We start from the raw sequence: 26,221 nt of genomic DNA on the forward strand, positions 1-26,221 counted from the left end.
AAAAACATCTTCAAAAACACAACAGAAAGCTGTGATCCAGGTTGTTGCACAAAACCAGAGTGTAGGAAACTGGAAGTGAATTAAGCAAAGCTTCAGGTCACCGTTATTTCGAGTTGTGAGCAAGCTTTGACTGTGAGTACAGTATGCAGAGGGAAGGTTCAGCAGGAATCAGAGTCTACCAAAGTGTACACCTTAAATATTTTAAGTGCTTCACTAATTTAGCTTTATGAGTTCAGTGTTAGAGCAGATATCTCAGAATCAGAACCCAAAGCCCATTCTCACGCTGAGGCTGGCCCAGGAGGTCCAAACCTGTGCTCACCTGTGAAACAGCACATGCTTCGTCTGGGTTCTCAAGCCGCAGCAGGGAGAATTCAATCAGGACTTTACACGCAGCTGCCACTGACTGCAACTGGTTTCTGGGTACTGAAAAAAGCAGATCCTTGTACTCAGAGTGAGTCTGAAAACAGCCCAGCGTAGCAAGCTCCCAGTGCTGTCAACAAAGCAGGACGCTCTGCAGTGTGGGTACACACTCCGTCCCTCCTGCCTAACGCAGATGCAATATAAACTCAGTCTCATTACAATGTAACCCAAGAAATGTCAGCAAAGTGAGGATAATTCCTTCTGCCAGGAGGGAATTCAGACAGATAAAGCAGTTTCCCCAGCAACATTATTTAATGCTGACAGAAGTGCTGAAGGACATGAAACAAGCTCACAAAGCCCGTTTTTTGTTGAAATTGCTAAATTGTCAGCCAAAATAACAGAAAATATTTTGAGTCACAAAGTTTTCATCATTAACTCCAACACAGTAATGTAACTACAGAAGCCCTGAATGGTTTGGGTTGGAAGGGACCTTAAATCCCATCCAGTCCCACCCCCTGCCATGGCCAGGGACACCTTCCACTAGATCAGGTTGCTCCAAGCCCCATCCAACCCAGCCTTGGACATCTCCAGGGATGGCAGTGTTATAACTGCTGAAGGATAATCTAAAAATCCTGATCACTGATTTAAACACTTGACCAAAATTGAATCAGGTCAATGAATAAGCAGCCAAAAAGGCACCGCTGTCCAGTCGGTGGTGGCCAAATTCTCCCATCAACAAGCTTCCCCTTCCATCAGAGCTGACATTTCATGCTATAAAAGCCAACAATGCTGGCCCTAAAGTCTGATTCAGCAAGAGGGCAGAAAACAAAGACAAAAATCAACTTTTACTGCATGCAGTCGTTACACAGGAGCAAAAGAAGCAAAGGAACACTTACTGAGACCACACACAGTAGTGATGTAGTGTGTGGAAAGTGCAACGAAGGAGGAGTAAAAAGGCTCGTACTGCTTGTCATGGTGCAGGATCTCAGATTCACTGCAACGAGAAGGGGACAGAGGTCAGCCAGCCCCAGCACAACGTGTCCAGTGGCAGGGGCAAGGCGAGGTGACAGCTCTGGGAACACAACCCTTGTGTCCCCAGGACTGAGTCCTCCAGCAGCAGCCGGATCACGGCATCAGCATCACTGCCCACACAGGAGATCCAAGGGAATATTGTGCTGCCAGTGTTTCTCCTCCACAGCATCAACAGGTCAGGCTCTACCAGCTGCACTCCCTGCCAGAGGCACATTAACCTTTAAGTTGTTCTAAACTCAGCTGCCCAGAGAGCATGGACTGTGTGTTCTGCTAATGCTGGCAGGATTTGCCAGGCCTGGAGCGCAGGAATTCCCTTCCCATCGTGGCACCGAGGCAAATGGAGCTTGTGCAAGTCTGCAGATCAGAGGGATCAAACCAGGCAGCTGCAGAACCACGGCAGGCACAGGCACAGCCCCTGCCACCAGCTGGGGAGGGATTTGGGCAGGCAAGGCAGAGTCCCTGAGGCTTCTCAGCTACATTCACTGGCCCCAGAGATCAGCCCTTGATGGCAGAGGTGACACCTTAAAGGTGTCCCACCCCACAGACACTGAGAACACAAACTGCCCTGCCTCCACACCTACTTCTACCTCGACAAGACAGGGACGTGCATGTCTGCCTCCTAAATGATCATTTCCTTTCCTCCACGTTTTCGTGCAGGGATGTGAACAAGCCAGCTGGAAGAACAGAGGATTAGACTCAGCTTCAGTTTGCCTCTCCAAACCCGGCCAGGTCGGGTTCTCCAGCTCCGGGACTGAGGTTATTCCTGGAGGGCAGGTGGGAGCAGAGGGCAGCAGTCCATGGCACAGGCTGTACCCAGCTCCAGCCACGATTTCACCATTCCCTGCTGACCTGAGCAAAGCCCAGTTTATGCCTAATCACCTTCCCTTTTTCCACCCTAAGCCACCGTTTCCAGCTGTAACTGGAGGCGCAGCTGAAACAGAAACAACTCTGGAACGGAATCGTTTCTCCACAACAACGAGCAGAAAGAAATACTCATCAGCTCTGTAGTTTGATTTCCTAGGTCTGAGGTTTTATTAGTCTGCCTAAAAAGCTGAAAGAGAAATAGAAAACTAGAAAATTAAGAGAGAGGCTTTACCGGAAGATATTCAACAGCGTCACACAAGCGAGTTCCAACACCTCAGGCCTCACCTCACCCTCTCCTGCCAGAACTGCTCTGGTGAGGAAGGAGCCCAGAGACTGAACATGCAAAGCAGCCTGTGCTCTCTCCTTCTCAGACATTCATTTTGCTCACCGACCTCTGAGGCCCAACTGCAAGGCAGCAGCACTAGATGCATGTAAGTATTGTTAAGAGAACAAATTAGAACCATTTGGGAATAACAGAGTAGAGGAGAGGCTGACAGCTCCTAAATTACTGCCTAGGTCAAGCTGTGCACCACACAGTGCCCACGGGGTATAAAGAACAGAGGTGCAGAATGCAGCACGAGATAGAGGCTGGGCAATGAGAGCTTTGGGTTTTACTAAAACACGCTGTGGATGTTATGATAATGCAAAGTGGAAGGCAGCAGTCGAATAATCATCAATCCTTGCAAATAACCATCAACAGGAGATAACGGCTCAATCTGGGATGTGCCAGAGCGTTATTCTGAGTTTGCAGTGATACTTAATAATGACTTTTCAGCCTCTGTACCGTGGTTTGTTGCTTAGAGGGGTTTTGTTTCCCATGGAAGCTCACTGCTCAGGCTGAGGAGAAGCCTCTGTCACTTATCCACGTTAATCAGCACCAAATCCCAGCTCCTGCCTCAGCTCTGCTCCCCAGCCCTGAGCACAGCCTGTCCTCGGGGCAGTGGGCACAGAGCAGCCTCCTCCTCAGGAGGGACTGCTCCAGCTGCACTTCCCCCTGTGGAAACCCCTTCCCCAAAAACCAGCCTGGAGTGACTTCACAGACACAGAGCTCCTCCCCGTCTGCACCTGCCCGAGTCAGCATTTCCATCATTTATGTCAAACAAGGGCCTTCATTTCCGTCAGTTCCTGGAGACACCTGCTAACACAGGAATACCAGTAACCTGGTGATGCTTAAACTCACAAGTGAAATACCAGAGTAGTTAAAAAAAGGAGTTTATCGATTTATTTTGGGAAGAATAATACAGGTGATTTAGCTGTCGTCGCATCAAATTTATTTGAGGGGAAATCCAGCCACTTTGGGGTTGGCTGACACCATCAAGAGCTTAACTTCTGCCTTCCAAAAATAACTTGAACACATAAAAGATTTTCAGTGAGAAATCTAAAGATAGATTCTTGTCCAGCACAGAAAAGCACAGCTCCAGACACGGACAAGTTGGAATTTATCCCTTTGTCATTCAGCACGCCGCGCCAAGGCACGAAACAAAAAGTACCACCCTGCAAGAGCCCAAACCCTGCCAGGCCACAAGACACACCACTCCAACCTCAGGCAGCGCTGCTTGAAGGTGACAAACTGCTGTCCTGAGCGGAAAACAACCAACCTTGCCTCTAAAGGAGGAAACAGCCCTGCCCCAGAGCCCAAGTGGATCCACTCGAGTGTCCCTGGGACAGTTTGATGAAACACTCCACTAATGAACTTTAGGCGCAGGGACAGCAGAGCTGCTCGGGGGAAAGTGACACTGGAACGGTCCCTAAAACAAAGACTGGCCAAAGAACTGCCCAAAGCCACCAACACCGAGTGTGCAGCTCCTGGGGGAACAACTAACTGCTCTGTGCGAGCAGGCACAGAGCTCCTCCAATTAGCTCTTTGAATCTGAAGGATTCACTGCACACTCAGCCATTCTACATTAAACAAGGCTTTATTTTATCGTCTTCCTCAGTGTACTGTTTATTTTATGTTTCCTAACAACTTATTGTGGCTGGGATTATATCTCCAAAATTGAGCACGATGTTGTGGCATTCACATCTCGTGTTTTAGACCATAAAACAAGGTGTAAGTTGAATTAAGTAGCTGCGGTGCTATGCTCTTATGCTGTGACTCCAACCTGTGTGGTTAGACAAGGCAGACTTGATTTGGTTCTGCTTTATTTCGACTTAAAATAGGAGAAGCATTGCAGTGATAAAGACTTAAAGGGAAGACCGGTCCCCCCAGAGCCCGGTGAGACAACACTTCTCACGGCCCAACCGGGCAAACTGTGACACGCCTGGACAAAAGCAAAACCGCAAGAACAGTCCCGAAAGCTCTCGGCGGGCGCCTGTGCGAGGTGCTGCGGCCGGGCGAGCACCCTCAGCCCGTTATGGGGCCCGAGGGCACCTCCGAGAGCTCCGGCCCCAGGACAGCGGGAGGAGCCGGGCACGGAGCTCGGGCTTTGCCCGGGCAGCCGCAGCCCCAGCTTTTGCCCCGCCGGGCACAGGGCACCGAGCCGGGCACAGGGCACCGAGCCGGACCCCGCCTGGGCCGCCCCTCAGCCGCTCCCGCAGCGGCACCCCCAGCGCTCCCCTTGAGCGGGCGAAGCCGAGCGGCACCCGCCGGCGCTCCCTCACCTCTCGATGACCGAGGCGAGCAGCTGCGGCAGCTCCTTCATGTCGAAGGCCGAGTAGGACGCGGAGAGCAGCGGCCGCACGGCCACGTCCCAGCCGGGCCCGGCCGCGGCCCCCGCGCCGCCCGCCGCCATCTTGGGCTGCGCTGGGCCGGGGGCCGCGGCGCGCACAGCGCCCCCTGCCGGCGGGGCGGCGACCGCGCAACGTCGCGCCGCCCCATTGGCCCGCGGCGCGGGCGCGTGCGCACTGCGTGAGTCAGCAACTTTGGCGCGCGGCGCGTGCGCGGCGCGGGGAAAGGCGGGGCGGGGCCCGCGCATGCGCCCTGAGCGCGCTCCGCCCCCGCGCCCGCCCCCGGGCGGGGAGGACTCGGAGCGGCCCGGAAAATCATCCAAAAATCATCCAAAACCACCGGAACAGCGAAAAAAGTACCCGCTTCAAGGGTCCCCCAAAACATTTAAATAGGGAAATAACCCGCCCACGTAAATACCAAAGAAATCCCCACTTAAACAGCTAAAAATCCTCACTTATGTGGCTCAAAACCCACTGAAATAGCCCTAAAAATCCCATTGAAGTAGTCGCATAAAACTACTTTAACAGCCCCAAAAACCACCTCAACGGTCCCCAAAAAACACCTCAATAGCCCCAACCCCCCAACCCAAACAGCCCCAAAAAACCCACCCAAATATCCCCCAAATCACCTCAATAACCCCTAAAAACCACCTCAATAACCGCTAAAACCACCTCAACAGCCCCCCAAAGCCACTTAAACAGCCCAAGACACACTTTAAGAACCCAGACCCACTCCCTGCTCCGCAGCTTTATTTTGGGATCTGGACACAGAGGCAGTGAGGGGACACGGCCCCTTCCCGGGGGTACAACGCGATCTTAACAATTAAAATAACCGGATCTTAACAATTAAAATCCACTGAGCCCAGAGCCGTGATCCCGAAGGAAACGCTGAGAGACTCCTCCCCCTGAACCACCCCACCTTTACCCCAAGCGCTGAACACCAAAAAAATAGGCAGGAAAATTTAGGAACAAATGGGAAGGAACTGATGTTGTCAGAATAAATAAAGAACACGGAGAGACTTTAGGTTCAGATTCTTCCCGCTGCTCTGCAGCTTTGTGGTTCTGTGAGGCCCTTTCCCACTGACAGACACCCAGTTCCCAACATTTTTCCTAAGGGAATCACCCAAGGTCTCTTCCTCACACCAGGAGCTCATTACCACACCTCCACAGCCCTCCTCTCTGCCAGATGTGGGGCACAGCTGGCACCGAGGGAGAGCCCAGGATGAGCAGGACGCACATCCTTAGGATTGCCTTCACCAACATCAGGGAGACACCGATTTGGGGGACTTTGAGGGAGGTTTGGGACCTTCTTTTTCAGTCAGAATAGGCTAAAAAAAAAGTCTCCGTTTTTCATCTCTTCCGTTTCTCCTCACGGGAGCCACGTGGGCAGCGCGGGTTGCGTTCCACCAGCAGCTTTTCCTCGCCAGTATCTTCCAGCCAGACGGACTGGAGGCGTTTGGATCCATCCCTCGGGGGAAGGGGATGAGATCCCAGCCCAGCCGCTCTCCAGGCCGGGCCTCCCTCAGCGCCAGGCCCGGTTCAGCAGCTTCACCTGGGCCAGCCTCTTGGTGATCATGGTGGCAAAGACCAGCCCGAAGAGGACGCTGCTGATCAGCACGTAGTCGTAGTCGTCCTTGAGCACATCAAACTGCTTGGAGGGGTACACACGGGTCTGGAAGATGTCCAGCCCGTAGGCAACAACCTGCAGGGGGGAGATCAGGAGCTGGGGATGCAGCTTGGAGCAGCGAACCCCAAAAATGATCCGCACGGGGTTAAGGGAAAGGAGAGGTGTGTTATGGGGGTTACAGAGGTCCTTGCCACGGGTTGGAATCCACCCCCAAATTGCACACTGAGGCGTCTCCCCTGCGCTCACCAAGCACGTGGACTCGAGGCCGGAGGGGGCTGTGTAAATGCCCCTCATCCTGGAGATGGTCTGGTTGTAGTTGATGAACCTCTCGGCGTGGATCTGCACGTCCGGCGAGTAGGGGATCAGGTTCTCCTCTCTGCAAGGCACCACGAGACGTCAAACCCCAGCCAGGCAGCACACAGGATGCCAGCAGTGTTTCCTGATTATCAAAAGCTGAGCTAAACCAGCAGATTTGGGAGCTTTTCCCAGAGCAGACCCATTCTTGCTGCAGGATGAAAATCAAATGGATCAGCTGGGTCAGGCTAAGCTGCAGCCACCTCCTTTGAGAATTCCAAAGCTTTACAAGTGTAACTCTAAAAAAATCCAGCTCCTGTGCCTGCTCCTCCCTGAGAATACAGACACCAGGCTGGTTTAATGACTGACCTGGTTTGTATTCCCAGGGACAAATGCATCTCATCATCACAGACTGGGAACAGAAACACAGAATCCTTCAGGTTGGGAAAGACCCTCCAAGGTCATCAAATCCAACCTCTGACCTGAAGGAACTTCCCTTCATTCCATGCTCTCAATCCAGCCAGGACAAGTTGCTCCTCTTCACACAACTTATGACACACAGAATCCAGCCCCCTGCAGAGCCCAGGAACTGAGGCTCTCCCTCCTTCCCTACCTGCTCTGCTCCGTCGGGATCTCCGGGCGCCGAGGGTCCAGCAGAGCCTTGGGAAGGGACAGGATGGCCCCAGAGGGAAGCCCAACTGCGCATTGAAAGAAAAACAGCTTCAACATCACAGAATCCCAGAAGAGCTGGGGTTGGAAGGGCTGTCAGGGGATCACCCAGTCCAACCCCCCTGCCCAGGAAGGGTGACTCAGGAATGCATCCAGAGAGGTTTGGAATGACTCCAGACCCTCCCTGGTCACCTGTGCTCTGCCACCCACAAATAAAAGTTCTTCCTCACGTTGGGGTGAAACTTTTTGGGTTTTAGTTTATGGCCATCGCTTCTCTGGGCACCTCACGGCCATTCCTGACAGCCAACAGAGACACTCTCCTGGTGCTTATCCCTGCACTTGCAGGAGCCCAGGACATCTCCCTTTCGGCAGCAAAGCGCATTTTGCTGGGATTTCGGCGCTGCCCTTTGCCTGAGCAGGTACTCACTGAGCAGGTGGCGGCTGGTGATGCCCCGCTCGGTGATCGTGGCCTCCATGGCACTGATGGCAGAGGGGAAGATGTAGGATTGCTGCAGAACCTGGGGCAGGATGGGGCGGTCCAGGGAGCTGAAGGCCGTGGCGTTGTACTGCTCCGTGCCCTCGTAGAGCTCCAGCACGGTGAACTCGTTGCGCCGGGCCTTCGTGTTCCAGTACTGGTACTGCAGCCAGGGGTTTACAGTCAGGGAGACAGGAAAATCGCAGAGGGTGGTCACAAAACCGCCTCCATGCAGGCTCAGGAACCGCCCCGATGCCAAAATGAGTTTTTACACATTTTCCCTGTTATTTGCAGCTCTGTAGATCACTGTTATATAGTTATACAGCTCCTTTATTGACTGGAACACCTTCCTACCCCTCCCTCAGATTTCAGAACAACGAGCTAACCTTGCTGGAATCTTACTTAGTCTTTGCTCTACAGCGAGCCAAGGACATCTCATTTTTTCCACGTAGCATGGACATAATAAATGAGGGATTAGAAGCTAGGAGGGGGCTTCAAACCAAAAGGGGGGATTACTTAATTAACTGTCCCTCCAACTGGATGATTCCTGTTAAATAAGCTAATTTGTTAAACTTACAGAATTGTCAGGGTCCTGCGTTAGGTGTGCGTTTTGCCCTATTTGCACAGAAGACCTTCATTACAGGTCAGTTTTTATCACCTCAACACCGTTCAGCCCGTGATTTCAGGGTCCCCCCCCGAAGAAGCAGCAGCTCTCACCACCACCCAGTTCTCAGAGTGCACCATGTGCACGGGCCCCTTGGCCTTCCTCTGCACGGAGGAGTGGATGATCCTGCCCGTGACCCCGTCCATGAGGTAGATCCCGATGAAGGTGCGCTCGTGGTGCGTGTCCGTGCTCTCGGTCACCACGGCCAGCAGGTTGGGGTTCAGGGACTAGGGACAAAGGAGAAACAGCTGAGACCCTCCTTCCAGTGCCACCTCCTTCCTGCTCTTCACCTGGCACCGAGCATATTGTGAACTCAAGAAATCAAGCCGTTATTTCCCCCGATATTTTGGACTGACTTAAGTGCTGCACGAAAACACGTTCAAGAAGAAACCTCCAAAACGAGCATTTTTCTGCAGACACCGGTGCTCATAAAAAGAAACCAGGCACCCCAGGGCAACTCATCCCAATGTGACAGCAGGAAATGGCGCTGGCATCTTCCCAGGTTAACCCCTCGACAAAAAGGCAGCGCGGAGCCGCAGCAGCACCTTGTAGAGGACGCTGCGGTCGCCCATGACGCGGCCCTGCGAGTGCACGTGCTCGTTGGACCTCTTCCCTTTGACAGCCACAATCCTCTGCACCTCCGTGGGGATGGCCACCTCCCAGCTCTCCTCTGTGCTCAGGTCCTGCAGGGAAAAAAGCCAGGTGGGAGCCTGGATCTCGTCCTCCATCTCACGCAGGTTTCCTCGCTTTGGGATTTCCCAAGTCTTGAGGCTGAGCGTTGCAGCTGTGAGCAAAGCTCCGTGAAGGGAACTGGGATCTGCCATTATCCACAGGGCGTTCAGGGGAATGCAATGAGCCTCCCGTACCTTTTTCAGCCTGAATCCAGAGAGTTTTCCCTGCTCAGCATCAACTAGGTAAAAATAGATGGAATGGGCGATTTCTTCTAACTGGCGAAGGACGTTTTTAGTGGCTGGGAAAGGTGTAACCTGGAAAAGAAGAATTGAAACACGGGTTAAAAACAACTGAGACAGACAAAAAAAAAACACCCCAGACTGAACCAGAAAGATTGTTTCTAACGTGTTTATCAAGATAAGGTCTGTCTTACCAGAATAACCTCATAGTTCTGCGTGAAATGTGCCTCAATAGCATTTTTTTCCATCTTCCTCCAAAAGGGAGGGGAATAATTAACCAGAATGTGAGGAAAACTGCCTGCAGGCCAAGCAATTTACCTTGTACTCATCATCAATCAGGAGCAGCACTTTGGCATAGTCTTGATCCATAATAGGCAGAAGCAAAGTCTGGAGAATCGGCCGTTTCAGAACAGGAGGAGCTACTTGGCTTCTCTTCCCAAAGATGGGGTTAAAGACGTACAGAAAACTCATCTTGGTTTCCTGAAAAACAGGCTAAGTTTTGCCTCTTGTTTAAGTAAAAAAACAAAAGGTGTTTTTCTAATTGTTACTTGCTGGTGTTGTGCATTCATACCCTGGGTTCAGCTACTCCATGCCGGAAATGTTCTGTTTGGACACACGCATTTGTCCAAGCGTTTATCCCACATTTGTCCTTAACAACCACGATCATTTTTAAGTTTCCTGGGCTTTGGTGTCAGCTTCCCTCCAGATCTTTCTCCCCTGCCATCCCCACATCACTGACAACCAGATGATGGCCAAGAGAATGTTTTTGCTGCCCTGTCCAAGGGCAGATTTCCACGGGGAAGGGAAAGGGAAAGGGCCTCACCTTGTCCTTGACGAGCAGAGTGCACTGTGGAGGGTGGGGGAAATGGGCAGTTGTTCTCTGCACCATCAGCTTGAAGGAGGAGCCTGGTTTCACATTCCTGAGGTATTGTTTCCAAAGGATGGTGCCAGAACTGCTCTCAATGCCAAAAAGCTGAGGAAAACACACGGGAAAGCCAAAATTTAGGAAAAGTTTAGGGAAAAAAAAACCCCTTTCCCGTTCAAGCGCTGCATCCTCCTGTGTCATATCCCAAAGGAAGGTGAGTCTTAGTCCCCCTCTAAAGCCACCACAAAACATCCCGTGCATCTTCCCACTATTTCTGCCCAAGCCTGGCTAAAAACAGGCCTGGGAATTCAGAGCTGAGACCCTTTGCTCCAGCCTAGAAACAGATTCCAGCCCTGCCCTCCTCACCTTGCCCGAGGCAGTGACCATCACCATCATCTTCTGGAGGTTGAACTCGTCTCTGGCCAGATTGTCAATGTTAATCTCGTTTTTAATCTGGCTCCGGGGCTTCCTGGCATCGTAGAACATCTTCCAGAGATGAGCAGTCCAGGCTTGCAGCAGGATGAGCTGGGACGAGAGTCGCTTCAGGAACATTCCCAGCAAACCATCTGCAAGCGGCACCCACGGTGACAACGGCAGCGAAGACACACAGCTCCCAGCCCAGAGCTGAAACCGTGTGTCCAACGCTGCCATGCACAAACCTGGGTAAAACTCCCTGCCTCCCGCTCCGCAGCAAGTTACAGTTGCCATTTTTGTGACAGACTCCGGATTTTACCAACCTTTCCCACTCCACACCCACGCCAAAATAATGCCCCGGTCAACTGAAAGCAAACCTTCATGCAGAGGGTTTTGTGTTCCTTCCCACGGTGCCCACCCCTAGAGGAATCCCTCTGCACCCAGTGCTCAGAGGAATGAAAAATATTTCATTCTGCCCAATCAGGGTTTGCATTCAACTCCTCAAAATAACCAAAACATCGGATTTCAACTCTGTGTTCAGCCCCTGAGGAGAGCAAGCAGAGGGGATCAGTGGCACCAGGAAGCATGAGGCAGGAGCAGAGCACACTCCATGCAGGATGGGGTTACCTTGGATGGCTGCATCCAGGACAGCAAGGAAAAGACAAAACAAAGCAAAAAAAAAAAAAAAAATGCTATTGGAAATGAATCTTCCAGAAAGAGTCACAGGAAACATTTAGGAGACATGGCCAAAACCCCTCCTCCTCCTGCTGCTGACTGGTTTTTTAATGTAATGGTGTAATATAATTGTGTCACCTGGGTTGGATTTCCAAAGTTTAAACAGAAGAGGGTTTATTTCTGCTCATTTTAATTGGCATCAGCAGAGATTTAAATTAATCTCTCAGCTCAGAGCAAACAGAAAACAATAAACACATTTATTTAGGGAGGAGAACAAGCTCACAGAGGTAATTCTGTTAAACTCACCGGCTTTTTTTCCAAATTCTCCCTCCAACTCGGCCTGTGCACCTGTCAGAGGCAGATCCACCATCTCCAAGCTCACCACCTCTGCCAGAGACTCCTCTCTACTCCACAAGACTTTTCCTGGAAAGAAAAGGGCAGAATATTGCAAAAATCAACCTAATATTTGGGAATGGACTCACTCAATATAAAAGCACCTTTCACTGCAACCCTGAAATGCAGATCACCTCTTAATGAAATGCAAAATAGTGCATAAATACCTAATGTCACTAAATTCACTATTTCGTAAAAGACAAATACTTCATGCAACTGGAGCCACTCCCGGGAAGAAAACCTCAGGATCAGTAAAAGCAATCTGGTGCTTTAAAAGGGTTACAGTCATTGAGTCTGTTTAAAATAAGAAATTCTTTGTGAACTTCTGGATTGCTTTAGAACCCTGGAAAATTCCTGTGGCTGAGATGGGACTTTCAACCCTCCCTGCAAATTAGCATTTTTGCCATGAGAACCTGTTCTGAAAATCTTTGGGGGAGATCTGCACCAGCACTTACACTCTCATCCTGCTAAAAGAGTTTTGAAATCTGCAGAAAACCCTGAATCCAAAGGCTCTGCCCACACAAAACAGGGCAGAATTGTTTGTCCAGGTGAGGGTGAAACACTCTCCTGTGTCTTTCACGGGACTCAGAAGAATTAAATTAATTTTTTTCAGCTTCCAAGGACAGTAATGATAAAATATAATCTTTGAGGACACGGAATGTTCTCCTGGTGACTGTTACAGATGGAGGAAGCTGTTTCTGGGAATCACCTGGCTGCTGCAAGAACATGAGCATGTGGTCCTCTGTCTGCACCAAGGCTCGATAGCCCACGGAGTCATCCTTCTTCAGGAAAACCTGGATGTACAGCTGGGAAAAACAAACCAAAAAGAGGCAAGGAAAACAGTGAGGTTAATGATCACATCATCTCCTTGAAGAAAACAGAAATCAGGTGAAACCAGAGCGAGCAGGGTGATGCTGTAACCCCTGGAATGCTTTTCCCCTTGGCTGCAGGGCTCCCATGCTGCCAAATCAGGGAAGGGAGGGCACTGCAAGGACAGAAATAACCTCTCCCCACTCACCTGCTGTGGCCTGGCCCCTCCTTGCTCCAGGTTAAAGGTGATGGTGGTGTCCAACAATCTCTGCCCAGTTTCAACCAGGTAAAGGTTTATGTTGTAGGTCTGATTGGAGCAGGTTAAGGAATCCTGGAGCAACGGGCAGAAAACAGGGCTTACACACAGACCAGGCCAAATCCTGCAGAATTCCACGTCCAGCAAAAAACTGGATATTTTCAGGCTGTATTTTTAGGCTGTACAGCTGGTGTAAGACCTCTGCCTCTGCAGGTGAAGGAATAAAATGGACTGACAAGAACTGGGCAACAAGAGCACCCCATACCTGCCTCCGGGCATCCTCCAGAGTGCTGCCAGCATGGAGGCCATCAGAGCTTCCAGGTTTCTGAAGTGAGGATGACAGGAGATGTAACGTGGCTTCAGACACCAGTAAAGTATAAAAAAATGAGGTTTGTCAACTGCCTGACAAGTCTCAGCTTGTCTGTGACATCAGGCAGGAAACAGCTCTGTCCTGTTTCCGATAAAAATGAACCTAAGTTTGATATCCCCCAAGAACTGAAATCCTCTGTGGATCAGGAAAGCCAATTCCTTGTCACATGCCAACCCTCCACGGGGCTAAAAACAGGATATTCACTGAGCCAGGCACAGCCTGAGCTGGATGTAATCAAACCCTGCTTGTGTTATCACTGAAACTTATCAAATCCTCCTCTTCCTCAAGGGCTGCCCACCCCTGGGGCAGGGAAACACGAGTGGATCCCACCCCCAGAGCTGGGCTGGTCCCAGAGGACAGGAATTGTGCTGACCAGTTCACTCCTGCAGGTCAGGACAGCGGCCACCGTCTTCTCCCCGGTCGTTGCAAAACTCACCAGAGCTGCCTGGAAAAGGGAAAAAAAAATAGCAAGAAATCATTAAACTAACAAAAAAAAACAACCTCAAGAAACCCCCAAACGTCACCAAAAAATACATGTGAACTAAAGAAAACCACCGTGGAATTAGAAGCAGAGCTGTAAGAGCCGAATTTTAAATTGCATTGTTTTCCCTAACTCAAAACCAACAAAGACATACTTCTCACAAAGATGGGAACAGTTGACCTGCCCCAGGTTTTTGAGCCACGATGCCCAGAGCTACTGAGATTTTTAACAGCTGTCAGCTTGGCCAGCAGTTTGAAGGATGTTCAGCTGCACTTGGCCCCATCCCTGTCCCCGTCCCGTCTGTCTCGGGTACCTGCTGGAAGTCCCGGAGGTGGCTGAGCAGCCCCTGCTTGTACTGCAGCAGGGAGAAGTGGCTTGGGGACAGCTGCAGGAAGAACTGAGTCCGTGAGGCGCTGGTCACGCTGGGCTGAGTGGTCAAGATCCTGGCCTGGAAGTCATCTGCAAACTCCAGCTCCAGGGACTGCAGGGGAGACGAGCACATGTGCTGAGAGAGTTCTCCTTCGCTGAGACCAGCACCTCCCTCCCCTCAGCCAGAGATTCCCAGGGGACAGAGCAGGAGCAGGGAAGGCTGAGGCTCCGCTGTCAGAAGACATTGATCCAGAAGGAATAACAAACAAAGAGCTTTCCCACCCTTCCCTCAGTTTACATATCACGATCCCCCATCTCCAATCACTCCCCAGTTCCTACTGGGAGCAGACCAGTCAGGCAAGGAACTCCAGGAATGCTCCTGCAGCAGCTCTCACCTGCAGCGGGATGTGCCTCATGTCCTGCTCCGTGTCCAGGGCGCAGACGTGCAGCGAGCGCGCGGCCGCGTCCACGCACACCAGCACGGCCTCGCCCACCACGCCACAGGAGCCCTGCAGGGCCCCCAGCCACGGGGCAGCCAGCCTGACCTGCACAGAGACACGGCCAGGCCTCAGCAGCGCACCCACCAGCACACAACAGCGAGCTCAGCCGGTTATTGCTAGGCACAGCTGGGACAAACTACCTGTGAGCCTGAGGTTATGGGATAACCTCGACTAACAGCTCCCAGTCTAGGTCAGTCTGGCTTTCAGGGCGTTCAGCCATGAAACCCCTGGTTTGATTTGGAGGCAACGCCTCGAGGAAAGGGAGGTTTCGCTGTAGCACAACTGATTCCTCTACCCACCACACCACGGGGTTGGAAGCCCATTTGTTGACATCAGATGCAGCACTTTGGCTCCAGTACCTGTTTGGTGATTTCTCCATCCTCTACGTTGAACGTCAGCACGTTCAGGTGGCTCTGGGGAACGATGCCAAGCACGTGGATCACTCCAGTCCCACGGGAATACAGCAGCTGGTACTGAGTGCTCTCACTGCAGGACAGGCAGCGACCGTGAAGCGTCATCCTCTCACACTGCTGCCTGCACAATCACCAGGCAGGAGCAGCCCCCTTCCCTCTGCCCCGTGCCAGGGGCTCACAGCTCTCCTCTGAGGTGTTCTCACCTTTCTGGCAGGTGTTCCACCCACTTCTGGTGCCCGTTGGACAAGTAGTGCAGAGACAGGGCTGCCTTCTTCAGCACTGCCACGTACTTCACCGCCTCAGGGAGCCCCACCAGGGCAGCCCCCTGGAAACTGAGCACAGGCACGAGGAATTAGGGAACTCTTTTCCTATTTTACCCTGGGGAAGGGAGCTGGAAAGGGGCTCAGCATGGACAAAAGGAGGCTCAGGGGGAATTTCTGGCTCTGCACAGCTCCCTGACAGGAGGGGACAGCCGGGGGGGTTCAGGCTCTGCTCCCAGGGAGCAGGGACAGGAGGAGAGGGAACGGCCTCAGCCTGGGCCAGGGGAGGTTCAGGGTGGACAGCAGCAGGAATTTCTCCATGGAAAGGGAGCTCAGGGATTGGAACTGCCCAGGGAGGTTTGGAGTGCCCGTCCCTGGAGGTGGCCAAGGAACACCTGGAGGTGGCACTGGGAGCTCTGGGCTGGGGACATGGTGGGGACTGGTCAGAGATTGGACTCGATGGTCTGGGAGGGCTTTTCCAACCTGAGCAATTCTGGAATTCTCTGCAAGGTTCAAGCATTCACAAAGAACTCACTCAAAATTAGGTTTGGAAACTTTACATCTGACTAATCTTTCTCTGCAATGCAAGCCCGGATTGAACCCATGACCCATTTTTTCCCTTCCCAGGCCAGCACTACAAGGACAAAAGCCTGTGCAGACAGGAAATCCCCACCTGCCAGTGTCCAGGGAGGTCTCCCAGTTGAGGCCCCCGATGTTGGTCTCCCAGGAGCGCAGAATCCGTCCAGCATTGGACACCGTAATGGCATCTGCAGAGAAGGGGGATGAGCATGGGGATTGCACCCACCCAACAAAGGGACGGGTTCTGCAGGTCCGGGCTGTGCTCCAACGCTGGCTCCACATTCCAGGAGCCCTGCCAGCCCCCTTACCCTGCCCATGGATGAGCATCGCGTCGATGGCTCCCTCCGCGGTGCCCTTGTCCACATGGCGCCACACTGCAAGAGACAGGCCCAAGGGAGAACCGCAGTTATCCCCACCAAGGCGTTCCTGTGTCAGCGTGTTCAAAGCCGGGCTGCTCCCGGATCCAGCCCTAATTCAGGGCTCTGATCGCCGGCTGAGCCCTGCCGCCCGCTCAGCCCCAGCAGCAACAACCTTTGGTTGTTCCTTGTTGTGGAACATCCAGCACAACCAGCATTGACCCTCGGCCCCAGAGCCGCACTCACGGATTTCACCGCTCCGGGAGTTCAGGGCGGCCACCACGTTCTCCTCGGTGGCCACCACGAGCTTCTTCGAGCCCTGCGAGGCTTCCAAGGAGGCGAACTTGAGCTTCCCCACGTACTGCTGCCTCCTGCGAGAGGGAACGGGAGCGCCGCTGAAATGGGACCGGGGCGGCGCGCGCGAGGACCCAACCCGGCGGGACCCCCGGCGCTCACCAGTCGAACTTGCCCACTTGGTCCTCGTAGACGGCGGCAGCCAAAGGCAGCAGGGCCAGGACCGGCAGCAGCAGCGCCCGCGGCTCCGCCGCCATGACAGCGGCTCCGGCGCCCGGGGGGGGCCTTCCGAGCCGCGGGGCCGCCCGCGCCGCCGCCTGCGCGGGGAAAGCGCGTCAGCGCCGCGGGGAGCGCGCAGGCAGCGCGCGGGGCAGCCCCGCCCGCTCCCGGCAGCCCTCGAGCGGCGCGGGGGCCTCGGAGCACGGCGGAACCATGCCGAAATCCAAGCGGGACCGCAAAGGTGGGAGCGGGGCCCGGATCCCGGACACCCTGCACGGCACATCCCACCCCCACCATTCCTGTCCCCTTCCCTGCTCCTGTCACCTTCTCCGTGTTTTCCCGTTCCTCGATCCCATCTCCCACCGCCCCCTTCCCCGTCATCATCTCTCGACCCCGTCCATCGCCCCCTTCCCTCTCCCCGTCCCCTTCCCTCTCCCCGTCCCCTTCCCCATCCCTCGATTCCTTGCCCGTCTCTCATTCCCTTCTCCATCCCCCTCCCCGTTCCCTTTCCCCTCCTCCATTCCCATCTCCATCCCCTTTCCTCCCTGACGCTCTCTCCGCTCCGCTCCCCGCAGTGTCCCTGACGCGGACGCCCCGCAAGGGGCTGGAGGCCAAGCAGGCGCTGATCGCCGAGGTGAGTCTGGCTCGGCCCCGGGCCCGTCTCCCCTCTCCCTCTCCTGCCCGCTCCCCCCGTGCCTGTCCCCGTCCCGGTAACGGTTCCTCCGCAGCTGCGGCGCTGTGTGGACACCTACAAGTACATCTTCGTCTTCTCCGTGGCCAACATGAGGAACAACAAGCTGAAGGATGTGCGGAACGCCTGGAAGCACAGCAGGTGGGCAGGGAGGCCGGTGTAGGCTGGGGGATGCCCAAGGGGCTGAGCTCCAGGGCTGACATCCTCCTCCTCCTGCTGCTGCTGCTCCTGGGCAGGATCTTCTTCGGGAAGAACAAGGTGATGATGGTGGCGCTGGGCCGGGAGCCGAGCAGCGAGTACAAGGAGAACCTGCACAAGGTACCTGCTGGGGCTTCCTCTGCCACCTTCCACATCCTGGAATAACATCACCCTTCCGTGGGTGTTTAACTGAACCCACGTCCTGCCACCGAGGGTGTGTTGTGAGTGCAGCTGTGCAGGCCTGAGCCCGTGCAGGTGAGCTCCTGGCGCTCCCCAGTCCCCACGGATGCTCCTTTCTTCCAGGTCAGCAAACACCTGAGAGGGGAGGTCGGGCTCCTCTTCACCAACCGCACCAGGGACGAGGTGGATGAGTGAGTACCAGTGTGCACAGGAACCCCAGCTCTCCCTGCTGCTCCCCTTAAAGCAGGGATGTGCTCGTGGGCTTTTTCCACTTGCCCGTTCCTGTGACAGCAAGGCAGAGCCACGGAAGGGTTTGGGTTGGGAGGGACCTTAAAGCTCATCTCACTGCACCCCCTTGGACACTTCCAGGGATCCAGGGGCAGCCAGCAGATCCAGGCCGTGCCCCAGGGATGTTCCTCCCCCAGCTGAAGCTCTGGCTGTCCATCTCTGTCCCAGGTGGTTCTCCAAGTTCCGGGAGCTGGACTTTGCCCGTGCTGGGAACAAGGCGCCGTACGGGGTGAGCCTGGACACGGGGCCCCTGGAGCAGTTCCCCCACTCCATGGAGCCGCAGCTGCGGCAGCTGGGGCTGCCCACGGCGCTGAAGAAAGGTACGGGAGGGTTCAGCTCCGGGCCTTGGCTGTGCAGAGGCTCTCATGAAGAACTTTAAACACAGAGCAGGATTTAGGTCTGGAGAAAACCTGAGGGACAGCCTCCTCCTTGTTGGGCTGGAACTCCTTATGTCCTTGTGCTGTTGTTCCCAAACTCGTGTCAAAGGCTGAGTAAAACCCCAGATTTCTCCACAACGCCATCCTTGTCCAGTGGAAACAGCTGGGACTAACCCCCTCAGGAGGCAGGTGTGGGGTTTTAGAGCTGGTCTCTCCCATCTCCTTGGGGTGCACTGATGCTGTGTGGGAAGGGTCCTGGCTCTGCCCCCCACATTCCAGGGCAGTTCCCTGTGCCTGGGATCCTACATCCAGGGGTTTTGCCCTGCAGGAGTGGTGACGCTGCTGTCGGATTACGAAGTGTGCAAGGAAGGGGATGTTCTTACCCCGGAACAGGCCCGTGTGCTGGTGAGTACCACAACACTAAATAACTAATTATTCATTAACATGACTCCTAAAACGCAGCAGCAATTATTTCGGTCGCTGCTTTGCTCCACTTCCCACCTGGAAGCGGAATTTACTGTTTTGCTAGGCTGGGCACAGAGACAGTAGAGCAGGAGTGACAGGTTTGTGTCCTCTCCTAGAAACTCTTTGGCTACGAGATGGCAGAGTTTAAAGTCACCATGAAGTTTCTGTGGAATTCTGAGACGGGAGACTTCCAGAAGCTCGTGGGAGACGCAGCAGAGGAGGAGGAAGAGGAGGATGATGACGATGACAGCAATGAGGACTAACACCTTGGACACCAGACAGTTCTGTTCTAGGGACAAAAAGAGGAGGAGATTTCCCTTCCCTGGGTGCACCCGGACTGGGATGATCTTTATATAAAATAACCTAACGATGCTTTTTTTATATTTATATAAATATCTATGTCAAACTCCAGATGGTTGTTACTGTTGGTGTATCTGGGATCTGAGGAAATACCAGCTCAAACATGAAAACAGCAGAAAGGGTGTAAATGGAATAGAACTTTGATAAGGCACAAAGGGAGAGATGCTGAGGGTTTGCTATTCTGACACAGAAGATATTTAGCTCAATCCTTGGAATTCTGCTTTGTCCCCGTAGTGTCCAAGGCCAGGCTGGGTGGGGCTTGGAGCACCCTGGGATAGCAGAAGCTGTCCCTGCCCATGGCAGGGGATGGGACAAAATGAGATTTAAGGACTGTCCAACCCAAACCAACCTGGGATTCTGTGATTCAAAGCCCCCAAGTGCTGCCAACGAGATGCCAGGTTCCAGGCACGGGTCAGACATGGGGTCTGCACCAGAAAGAGGTTTTATTCTTGTATGTAATTAATTAGGATTTCACGTTAAAGCAGAGCAGGGGCCTTCGCCTCGTTAATGTGTTCATTTTCCTGATCAGCTGCATCCTGAATCACGGGGTGTGCTGAGGGGCCGGGAGGGAGGACAAAGGCACAGGTGTGGATCCTACAGAGCTTCACTGATCCAGGAAAATCCAGGATGGATGGAGGGCAGGGCAGGCAGCGCCTCTCCTGAGTCTCCAGAGCCCGTGCCCGGTGTCCCAGCCCTCCCTAGCGGAAGTAGTTGGGGCAGTCGTGTGCGCTCATGTTCCAGGCCTTGTCAAACGCCTGCACCACGGCCGGCTGCAGGGGACCCTCCTCGCTGTAGTCGAGGTTCTGCTCCAGCTGCTCCAAGTTGGACATCCCAATGATCACTGCGTCTCCAAGAGAACCCTGGGAAGAGATGGGATCTCTCTGGAATCTCTGATCCCAAAAGAAAGTTCACCACCCAGGCCATGGCAGGCCAAAGCAAGCCTTTCTTTCCACTAAAGAACATCCAGGAATTAACCAACTGACACCATAAACCATCCCCAAGTGACTCCAAATCCTCAGAAGCTGCCAAATCCTCTTTAAGATGGGCTACAGGGAACATTTAGGGGACATCAGGAATATTAAGCATTGGTTTTCCAGTCCAGTGAAAGGAAAGTCCTCTCCTTGCAGGGAAGCCGAGACTCCAGTAACTGGCACCTAAAACCTTCCTCTTGAAGCTCTTCCCGTTCTCACCACATGGGATACCATGGGGAGAGGCAGAGCTGCCTCACCCCTGCTGCCTGGCAGAGTCTGCACAGCAATAGTCACTTTGGAATGCCACAACCCCACACGATTAAAAGAAACCTGTGCTGAAATTTCCCTGTTTGTGAGCCATGGCAGCAGTGCCCGGAGCTGGCAGCAGTGCCCAGAGCTGGCAGCAGAGCCCAGCTCAAGCTCTCACCTGCAGTTTGGAGTGGTTGTAGAGCCAGCGCAGTGCAGCCGATGCCAGGCTGGGTGCAGTAGAGCCATAAGCCTCTTTCAAAGCTTTCTCTACCAGTACAATTCCTTCAAAATTGTGTTTTTTCCAGTACCTGCATGAAAAGAAATGATTTGTATTGCCCTTGGGACCTCTACTCAGTGGTATATCTATATTCCAAAATGCTTTCAGGAAGCCTCATACAACTCTTTGTAGCCTCTCACAGAATCACAGAATTTTTAGGTTGGAAGAGACCTTCAAGATCATCGAGTCCAACCCATCTCTAATACCTCAACTAGACCATGACACCAAGTGCCTCTGAGAACTTCTGCAATCTCTCCTGGGAGCTGTGAGGAAGCTGAGCCTAAAATCCACCCCGCAGAGTTCAGCCACACGCTACAGCCCCAGCCACGTGTGCTGACATAATCCCAAGCTTTGGTCAGTTCTGCTTCCTCTCAGCTGACTAACAGAGTGGTTTTTTTTAACGCAGCCATTCCTGCTCGCCTGTCAGCTCAGGCCATACCTGTCCCTGTAGGCCTGAGCCCAGTCATTCCCAAAAAATCTCCCAGTGGGCTGGCTCGTGTCTTTGTCCTCGTACTTGTACTTGCCGGTCAGCAGCCCCCCTGCGAAGGAAGGGAGCGGCAGGTTTGGGGCTGGGCCGGCTCTGCAGAGCCCTCACTCCACAGGGCTTTACCCCAAGGCCCGGCCCTGCCCCCTGTACCTGCCAGCGGGTTGTAGGCGTAGAAGCGCAGCCCGAAGTGCCTCAGGCAGGGGAACAGCTCGGCCTCCACCTGGCGCGTGGTCGCATTGTACATTCCCTGCACGGGGTGGCACACAGCCTCAAACACAGCTCAGGGCACAGCCGCCTCCTCCCACCCTTCCCTGGCAGTACCCATCCCTGAGAGCAGCTTCAGATCACACAAGGTTACGATCTGCTTAGGAACTGGTGGGGGTTAGGTTTGTTCTTTTTTTTTTTTTTTTCCCTATAGAGTTTTTCCCCTAAGTTGCTAAGAGACTAAGTACTGGTGTCTAGAGGATGCTTGACCAACATAAAGGAGGCTGGGGAGGGGGAAGATCACAGAGTTTTGGGGGAGGAAAAGGACAGGGCTGGGGGAGCTGGGGGTTCTTCTTGCTCTGGGAATCAGAGAGGACGGCCAGGCTGCTGCTTGCTGTGGGAGGAATCCACTGTCAACAGAAAGTCTGGTCCTGGGAGATCTACCATCATCCATCTGCTTGTGTGCCCAGGAATTCTGACCTCCTCTGCCTGCCCTGCTGGAGCTGGGCCAGCCCTGTCCGGGAGTCGAGGCTTCTCCAGCTCTGCTCTGGGTGCTACGCTGTAGCCCCACAACCCCCTGCCTGCTGGGGACATCCCCCTGCCTGCTGGGACATCCCCCCTGCCTGCTGGGACATCCCTCTGCCTGCTGGGACATCCCTCTGCCTGCTGGGACATCCCCCTGCCTGCTGGGACATCCCCCTGCCTGCTGGGACATCCCCCTGCCTGCTGGGACATCCCCCTGCCTGCTGGGACATCCTCCTGCCTGCTGGGGACATCCTCCTGCCTGCTGGGACATCCCCCTGCCTGCTGGGACATCCTCCCTGCCTGCTGGGACATCCTCCCTGCCTGCTGGGACATCCCCCTGCCCTGCTGGGACATCCCCCTGCCCTGCTGGGACATCCCCCTGCCCTGCTGGGACATCCCCCTGCCCTGCTGGGACATTCCCCTGCCTGCTGGGACATCCCCCTGCCTGCTGGGACATCCTCCCTGCCTGCTGGGACATCCCCCTGCCTGCTGGGACATTCCCCTGCCTGCCGGGACATCCCCCTGCCCTGCCGGGACATCCCCCTGCCCTGCCGGGACATCCCCTGCTTGCCTGGACATCCCCCTGCCCTGCTGGGACATTCCCCCTGCCTCCTGGGGACATTCCCCCTGCCTGCTGGGACATTCCCCTGCCTGCTGGGACATCCCCCTGCCTGCTGGGACATCCTCCCTGCCCTGCTGGGACATCCCCCTGCCTGCTGGGACATCCTCCCTGCCTGCTGGGACATCCCCCTGCCCTGCCAGGACATCCTCCCTGCCCTGCTGGGACATTCCCCTGCCTGCTGGGACATTCCCCTGCCTGCTGGGACATCCCCCTGCCTGCTGGGACATCCTCCCTGCCTGCTGGGACATCCCCCTGCCCTGCCAGGACATCCTCCCTGCCCTGCTGGGACATTCCCCTGCCTGCTGGGACATTCCCCCTGCCTGCTGGGACATCCCCCTGCCTGCTGGGACATCCCCCTGCCTGCCTGGACACCCTGTCATTCCAGCCACCAGCCCTGGAGTTTCCACCGTTCCAGCTTGGTGCACTCTGTTACCCTGGTTTTTCTGAGCCTTTTGATTTTCTTAAATGGAGTCAGATCTTTTTAGTTATCGTACAATATTAAGAGCAGTTTTCTACCATTCCCACAGATGTAACATAAACAAATCCTTTGGTTTTCATTCTCTGTCCTTTGTTTGCATATTTCTAACCTGAAAACAATTGTAACTGACAATTGGTCTGGCCACTGAGGCTAAGGGGTGGGAACCCCAAAAAGCCAATCTTCTGCTAGACCCACAAATGTATAAAAAGTAAGAAATAAACAAAGGGGCTCTCTCTCTCTCTCTCCGCCCTGTCTCAGCTTTGAGGTGGACGGAGAAACCTCTGCTCTGCAAAACCACTTGTCTGCGTGTGGCTGCTTTGTGTGTCTCGGTGACAACTCTCAGAGTCCCAAGAGATCAGACTGCCCCAGGCTTTGTAAAACAAAGCCCCTCGAGGTCCCTGGTTCTGTTTATTATTAATGCTGTAGTTGTTGTTGTTTGTTTACCTTGTTATATTTACTAGTAAAGGACTGTTATTCCTTTCCCCATAGCTCTGCCTGAAAGCCCCTTTAATTTTTCTAAATTATAATAACTTGGAGGGAAGGGATTGGAATTCCCCACTCCTAAACAGGCCCTGCCCCTCCCTAGCAGACACCTTCCAAACCAAGGCAGGAACAGACTCGCTGAAGGACTGCAAATAATTTCAGTTCCACGCCAGGGGAGTTGCTGGCTCCAGCAATGAACACACTGAGCTGTTTCTGAGCAGTGACCTCGCTCAGCTTCCTGAATTTCCTCACTGAAAGGGCGCTCAGGCCTTGGCAGGGGCTGCCTGGGAAGGTTTGGAGTGCCCATCCCTGGAGGTGTCCAAGAAAGGCCTGGATGGGGCACTGAGTGCTCTGGGCTGGGGACAAGGTGGGGATCAGGCTCAGCTGGACTGGAGGTCTTTTCCAACCTCAGTGACTTCCCAGACTAACTGCAGCAGATTCCTTCTGGCACACTCTAGGGGCTGATCCTAGATTTGGGGAGCCCAAATCCAAGCTTCCTCCCCCCTCCCTCACCTGGTACACAGTTGGCATCACCCAGTTGTTGTACTTGCAGATGGTGCAGATTTCTGCCACCTCCCATGCAGCGTAGTTTGACAGGCCAAGCTCCTTAAACTTCCCCTGCAGAGCAATAAAAGGGAATTCAGTTCCAGTGCTTCCAAGTTCATCTGGATCCAGACAGCACGAGATGAGTACAGTGAAAATGACAGTCACCAAATTTTAGTCCAGAAGGGTTAACTCCTGTCCAACTTTGCTGACAGACTATGAATTATTAAAACATAACAAAAATGTTCCCCGTTTTCTGTTCATTTGGAATTCACACCTTGTAGTTTAAATGGTATAACCAGACAAACAAAACTCAGGAATTCTTTACCCATTACCAGCACTAATCTTAACCCAGAGTGTTAACAGCGCTGGAAGCAAAGTTCAGATGTTCCAAGAGCTCTTGGGAACAAAGTGCACCACGTGAGCACACAAAGAGCAGCGCCTGCTCAGCTCTGCCCCGGGCTCTGCCTCCTCTTCCCAGAGCTGCACAAACCCAGTGCTGCAGATGGGCACAACGAGCAGCCCTGGTTTAAAAACAAAGCGGTGGGAAGGAGGGAATCAAGGATTGTCCGGGCTTGGACTCTGCACTTCACCTCTTTGTGCAGCTCGTTGCAGGCACGCAGGGTCTCCTCCACCGGGGTGCCGTGGTCAGGAGCGTGGAGGTAGAAGAGCTCCACACTGCTCCTCTGCAGCCTCTCCAGGGACGTGTCCAGCTGGGCGCGCACGCTCTCCGGCTTCAGCGTCTTCCCATCCCACGGGTTGGCCTTGGTGGCCACTTCCACTGGCAGAGAGAGAAGGAATGAGCAAGGATGCTTGAGGAGGGGAGTGGGGGTAGGGGAGATAACCCACGTGTTGGAGGTGTTTCAGGGAAGGTGCCTCTCCTCAGGGATGCCGTCAGCCTGGCAGGGGAGGCTCCCTGCAGGGACCGAGGGTCTGCCCCACAGGGCAGGTCTGCTCCTCAGGGGCTGGGGGTCAGCACTGGCACAGAGATCCCTTCTCCCCAGGCATGGCACCAGCCTGGCAGGGAAAACTGCCAGGGGATGGCCTGGGGCAAGTCCCTTTTCCTCAAGGAGGGAGTCAGCTGGGCAGGGAAGATCCCTCTCCTCAGGGAATGGGCCCTTGTCCTTAGGGAGGGCCTCAAACTGGCAGGGAAGATCCTTCTCCTTCCCAGGGAAGTCCCATCTCCTCAGGGAAATCTCTTCTCAGGGAGGGCATTAGCTTAACAGGGAAGACCCTGCTTCTCAGGGAATGAATCCTGGGCAAGTCTCTTCTCCTCAAGGACAGTGTCAGCCTAGCAGAAGAGATGAGACCCTCTCCTCAGGGCAGTCCCTCCTCAAGGAAGACCCCTCTCCTCAAGGCACGGTTCCCAGCAAGTTCCCTGCCCTCAGGGAAATCCCTTCTCCTCAGGAAACACCCCCTCTCCTCACAGAACGAGTCCTGCCCAAGTCCCTTCTCCTCAAGGACAGTGTCAGCCTGGCAGAGAGGACCCTTCTCCTCAGGGCAGCCTCCTCTCCTCAGGGCAGCCTCCCCTCCTCAGACACGGGCCCCGAGGGCAGCCCCTAATCCCCTATGGCAGCCCCTAATCCCCTATGGCAGCCCCTAATCCCCTATGGCAGCCCCCTCTCCCCCGCGGGCAGCCCCTAATCCCCGATGGCAGCCCCTAATCCCCCGAGGGCAGCCCCTAATCCCCGAGGGCAGCCCCCTCTCCCCCGAGGGCAGCCCCCTCTCCCCCGAGGGCAGCCCGCCCTCCGCCGCCGTACCGGGCTCGGTGCCGCCGGCCAGCAGCGCGCCCAGGATACGCTCGGACTCTCCGCCCGCGTACATGAAGGCGGTATCGACGAGGCGGTGTCGGCGGCGCAGGAAGGCTCTGAGCAGCTCGGCGCTGGCCTCGGGCCCGGCTCGCCGGCCCATCTCCATCGCGCCCAGCACCACAGCGGGCCGGGCCCCGCCGCCCGCCACCGCCGCCATCGCCGCCCGCGCCGCCATCGCGCCTGCGCCGCCCGCGC

The 26,221-nt window shown here is 54.4% G+C and overlaps 4 protein-coding genes across 5 annotated transcripts in view; 1 reads left to right on the plus strand and 3 right to left on the minus strand.

Annotated features, from left to right (window-relative positions):
- UBR4 (ubiquitin protein ligase E3 component n-recognin 4) overlaps positions 1-4,985 on the minus strand; it is a 92,161-nt gene extending 87,176 nt beyond the window's left edge. Inside the window, exons 1-3 of one of the 2 annotated variants that reach the window (XM_040084719.2) lie at positions 4,858-4,985; positions 1,257-1,354; positions 320-423 (exon numbers count right to left, since the gene is read on the minus strand). In XM_040084719.2, the coding sequence (XP_039940653.1) occupies positions 320-423; positions 1,257-1,354; positions 4,858-4,898 (243 nt within the window). In that variant the 5' untranslated portion in view covers positions 4,899-4,985. The remainder of the gene's footprint in view (positions 1-319; positions 424-1,256; positions 1,355-4,857) is intronic. The other variant, XM_058423343.1, reaches the window with a different exon arrangement.
- A 652-nt stretch (positions 4,986-5,637) lies between these two features.
- EMC1 (ER membrane protein complex subunit 1) lies at positions 5,638-16,887 on the minus strand. Its single transcript, XM_040084623.1, has 23 exons — positions 16,761-16,887; positions 16,551-16,675; positions 16,257-16,322; positions 16,043-16,136; positions 15,313-15,441; positions 15,056-15,182; positions 14,592-14,741; positions 14,141-14,308; positions 13,720-13,791; positions 13,242-13,301; positions 12,929-13,051; positions 12,620-12,716; positions 11,824-11,940; positions 10,795-10,994; positions 10,387-10,536; positions 9,882-10,043; positions 9,519-9,638; positions 9,198-9,335; positions 8,706-8,879; positions 7,941-8,151; positions 7,458-7,542; positions 6,797-6,926; positions 5,638-6,625 (listed from the first exon to the last, which is right to left on the minus strand). Exons 1-23 carry the CDS (start codon positions 16,853-16,855, stop codon positions 6,446-6,448), a joined length of 2,973 nt encoding a protein of 990 aa, XP_039940557.1. The 5' UTR covers positions 16,856-16,887; the 3' UTR covers positions 5,638-6,445.
- An 86-nt stretch (positions 16,888-16,973) lies between these two features.
- On the plus strand, positions 16,974-19,427 carry MRTO4 (MRT4 homolog, ribosome maturation factor). The gene is made up of 8 exons (XM_040084477.1): positions 16,974-17,058; positions 17,393-17,451; positions 17,546-17,649; positions 17,745-17,826; positions 18,010-18,077; positions 18,343-18,494; positions 18,880-18,956; positions 19,133-19,427. Exons 1-8 carry the CDS (start codon positions 17,031-17,033, stop codon positions 19,277-19,279), a joined length of 717 nt encoding a protein of 238 aa, XP_039940411.1. The 5' UTR covers positions 16,974-17,030; the 3' UTR covers positions 19,280-19,427.
- A 373-nt stretch (positions 19,428-19,800) lies between these two features.
- On the minus strand, positions 19,801-26,202 carry AKR7A2 (aldo-keto reductase family 7 member A2). The gene is made up of 7 exons (XM_040084476.2): positions 25,976-26,202; positions 24,809-24,996; positions 24,186-24,290; positions 21,511-21,607; positions 21,313-21,412; positions 20,775-20,904; positions 19,801-20,236 (listed from the first exon to the last, which is right to left on the minus strand). The coding sequence occupies exons 1-7, from the start codon at positions 26,199-26,201 to the stop codon at positions 20,075-20,077; spliced, it is 1,008 nt and encodes a 335-aa protein (XP_039940410.1). The 5' UTR covers position 26,202; the 3' UTR covers positions 19,801-20,074.
- Between the last annotated feature and the right edge of the window lie 19 nt (positions 26,203-26,221).

Source organism: Hirundo rustica, chromosome 22, assembly GCF_015227805.2.
Source record: "Hirundo rustica isolate bHirRus1 chromosome 22, bHirRus1.pri.v3, whole genome shotgun sequence".
Taxonomy (NCBI): Eukaryota; Metazoa; Chordata; class Aves; order Passeriformes; family Hirundinidae; genus Hirundo; species Hirundo rustica.

What these genes read in the sequence shown, in the direction of transcription:
- AKR7A2 (XM_040084476.2), bottom strand. Translation starts at nt 26,201, where the DNA reads ATGGCGGCGCGGGCGGCGATGGCGGCGGTGGCGGGCGGCGGGGCCCGG. An exon ending in TGATGCCAACTGTGTACCAG is followed by an intron (nt 21,608 to 24,185) that starts GTGAGGGAGGGG and finishes CACCCCGTGCAG; the next exon opens with GGAATGTACAATGCGACCAC. An exon ending in CGCCTACAACCCGCTGGCAG is followed by an intron (nt 21,413 to 21,510) that starts GTACAGGGGGCA and finishes CTTCCTTCGCAG; the next exon opens with GGGGGCTGCTGACCGGCAAG.
- EMC1 (XM_040084623.1), bottom strand. Translation starts at nt 16,855, where the DNA reads ATGGCGGCGGAGCCGCGGGCGCTGCTGCTGCCGGTCCTGGCCCTGCTG. An exon ending in GTGGAACACCTGCCAGAAAG is followed by an intron (nt 15,183 to 15,312) that starts GTGAGAACACCT and finishes CCTGTCCTGCAG; the next exon opens with TGAGAGCACTCAGTACCAGC. An exon ending in TGACCTGCAGGAGTGAACTG is followed by an intron (nt 13,302 to 13,719) that starts GTCAGCACAATT and finishes TCCTCACTTCAG; the next exon opens with AAACCTGGAAGCTCTGATGG.
- MRTO4 (XM_040084477.1), top strand. Translation starts at nt 17,031, where the DNA reads ATGCCGAAATCCAAGCGGGACCGCAAAG. An exon ending in AGCAGGCGCTGATCGCCGAG is followed by an intron (nt 17,452 to 17,545) that starts GTGAGTCTGGCT and finishes GTTCCTCCGCAG; the next exon opens with CTGCGGCGCTGTGTGGACAC. An exon ending in ACAAGGAGAACCTGCACAAG is followed by an intron (nt 17,827 to 18,009) that starts GTACCTGCTGGG and finishes CCTTTCTTCCAG; the next exon opens with GTCAGCAAACACCTGAGAGG.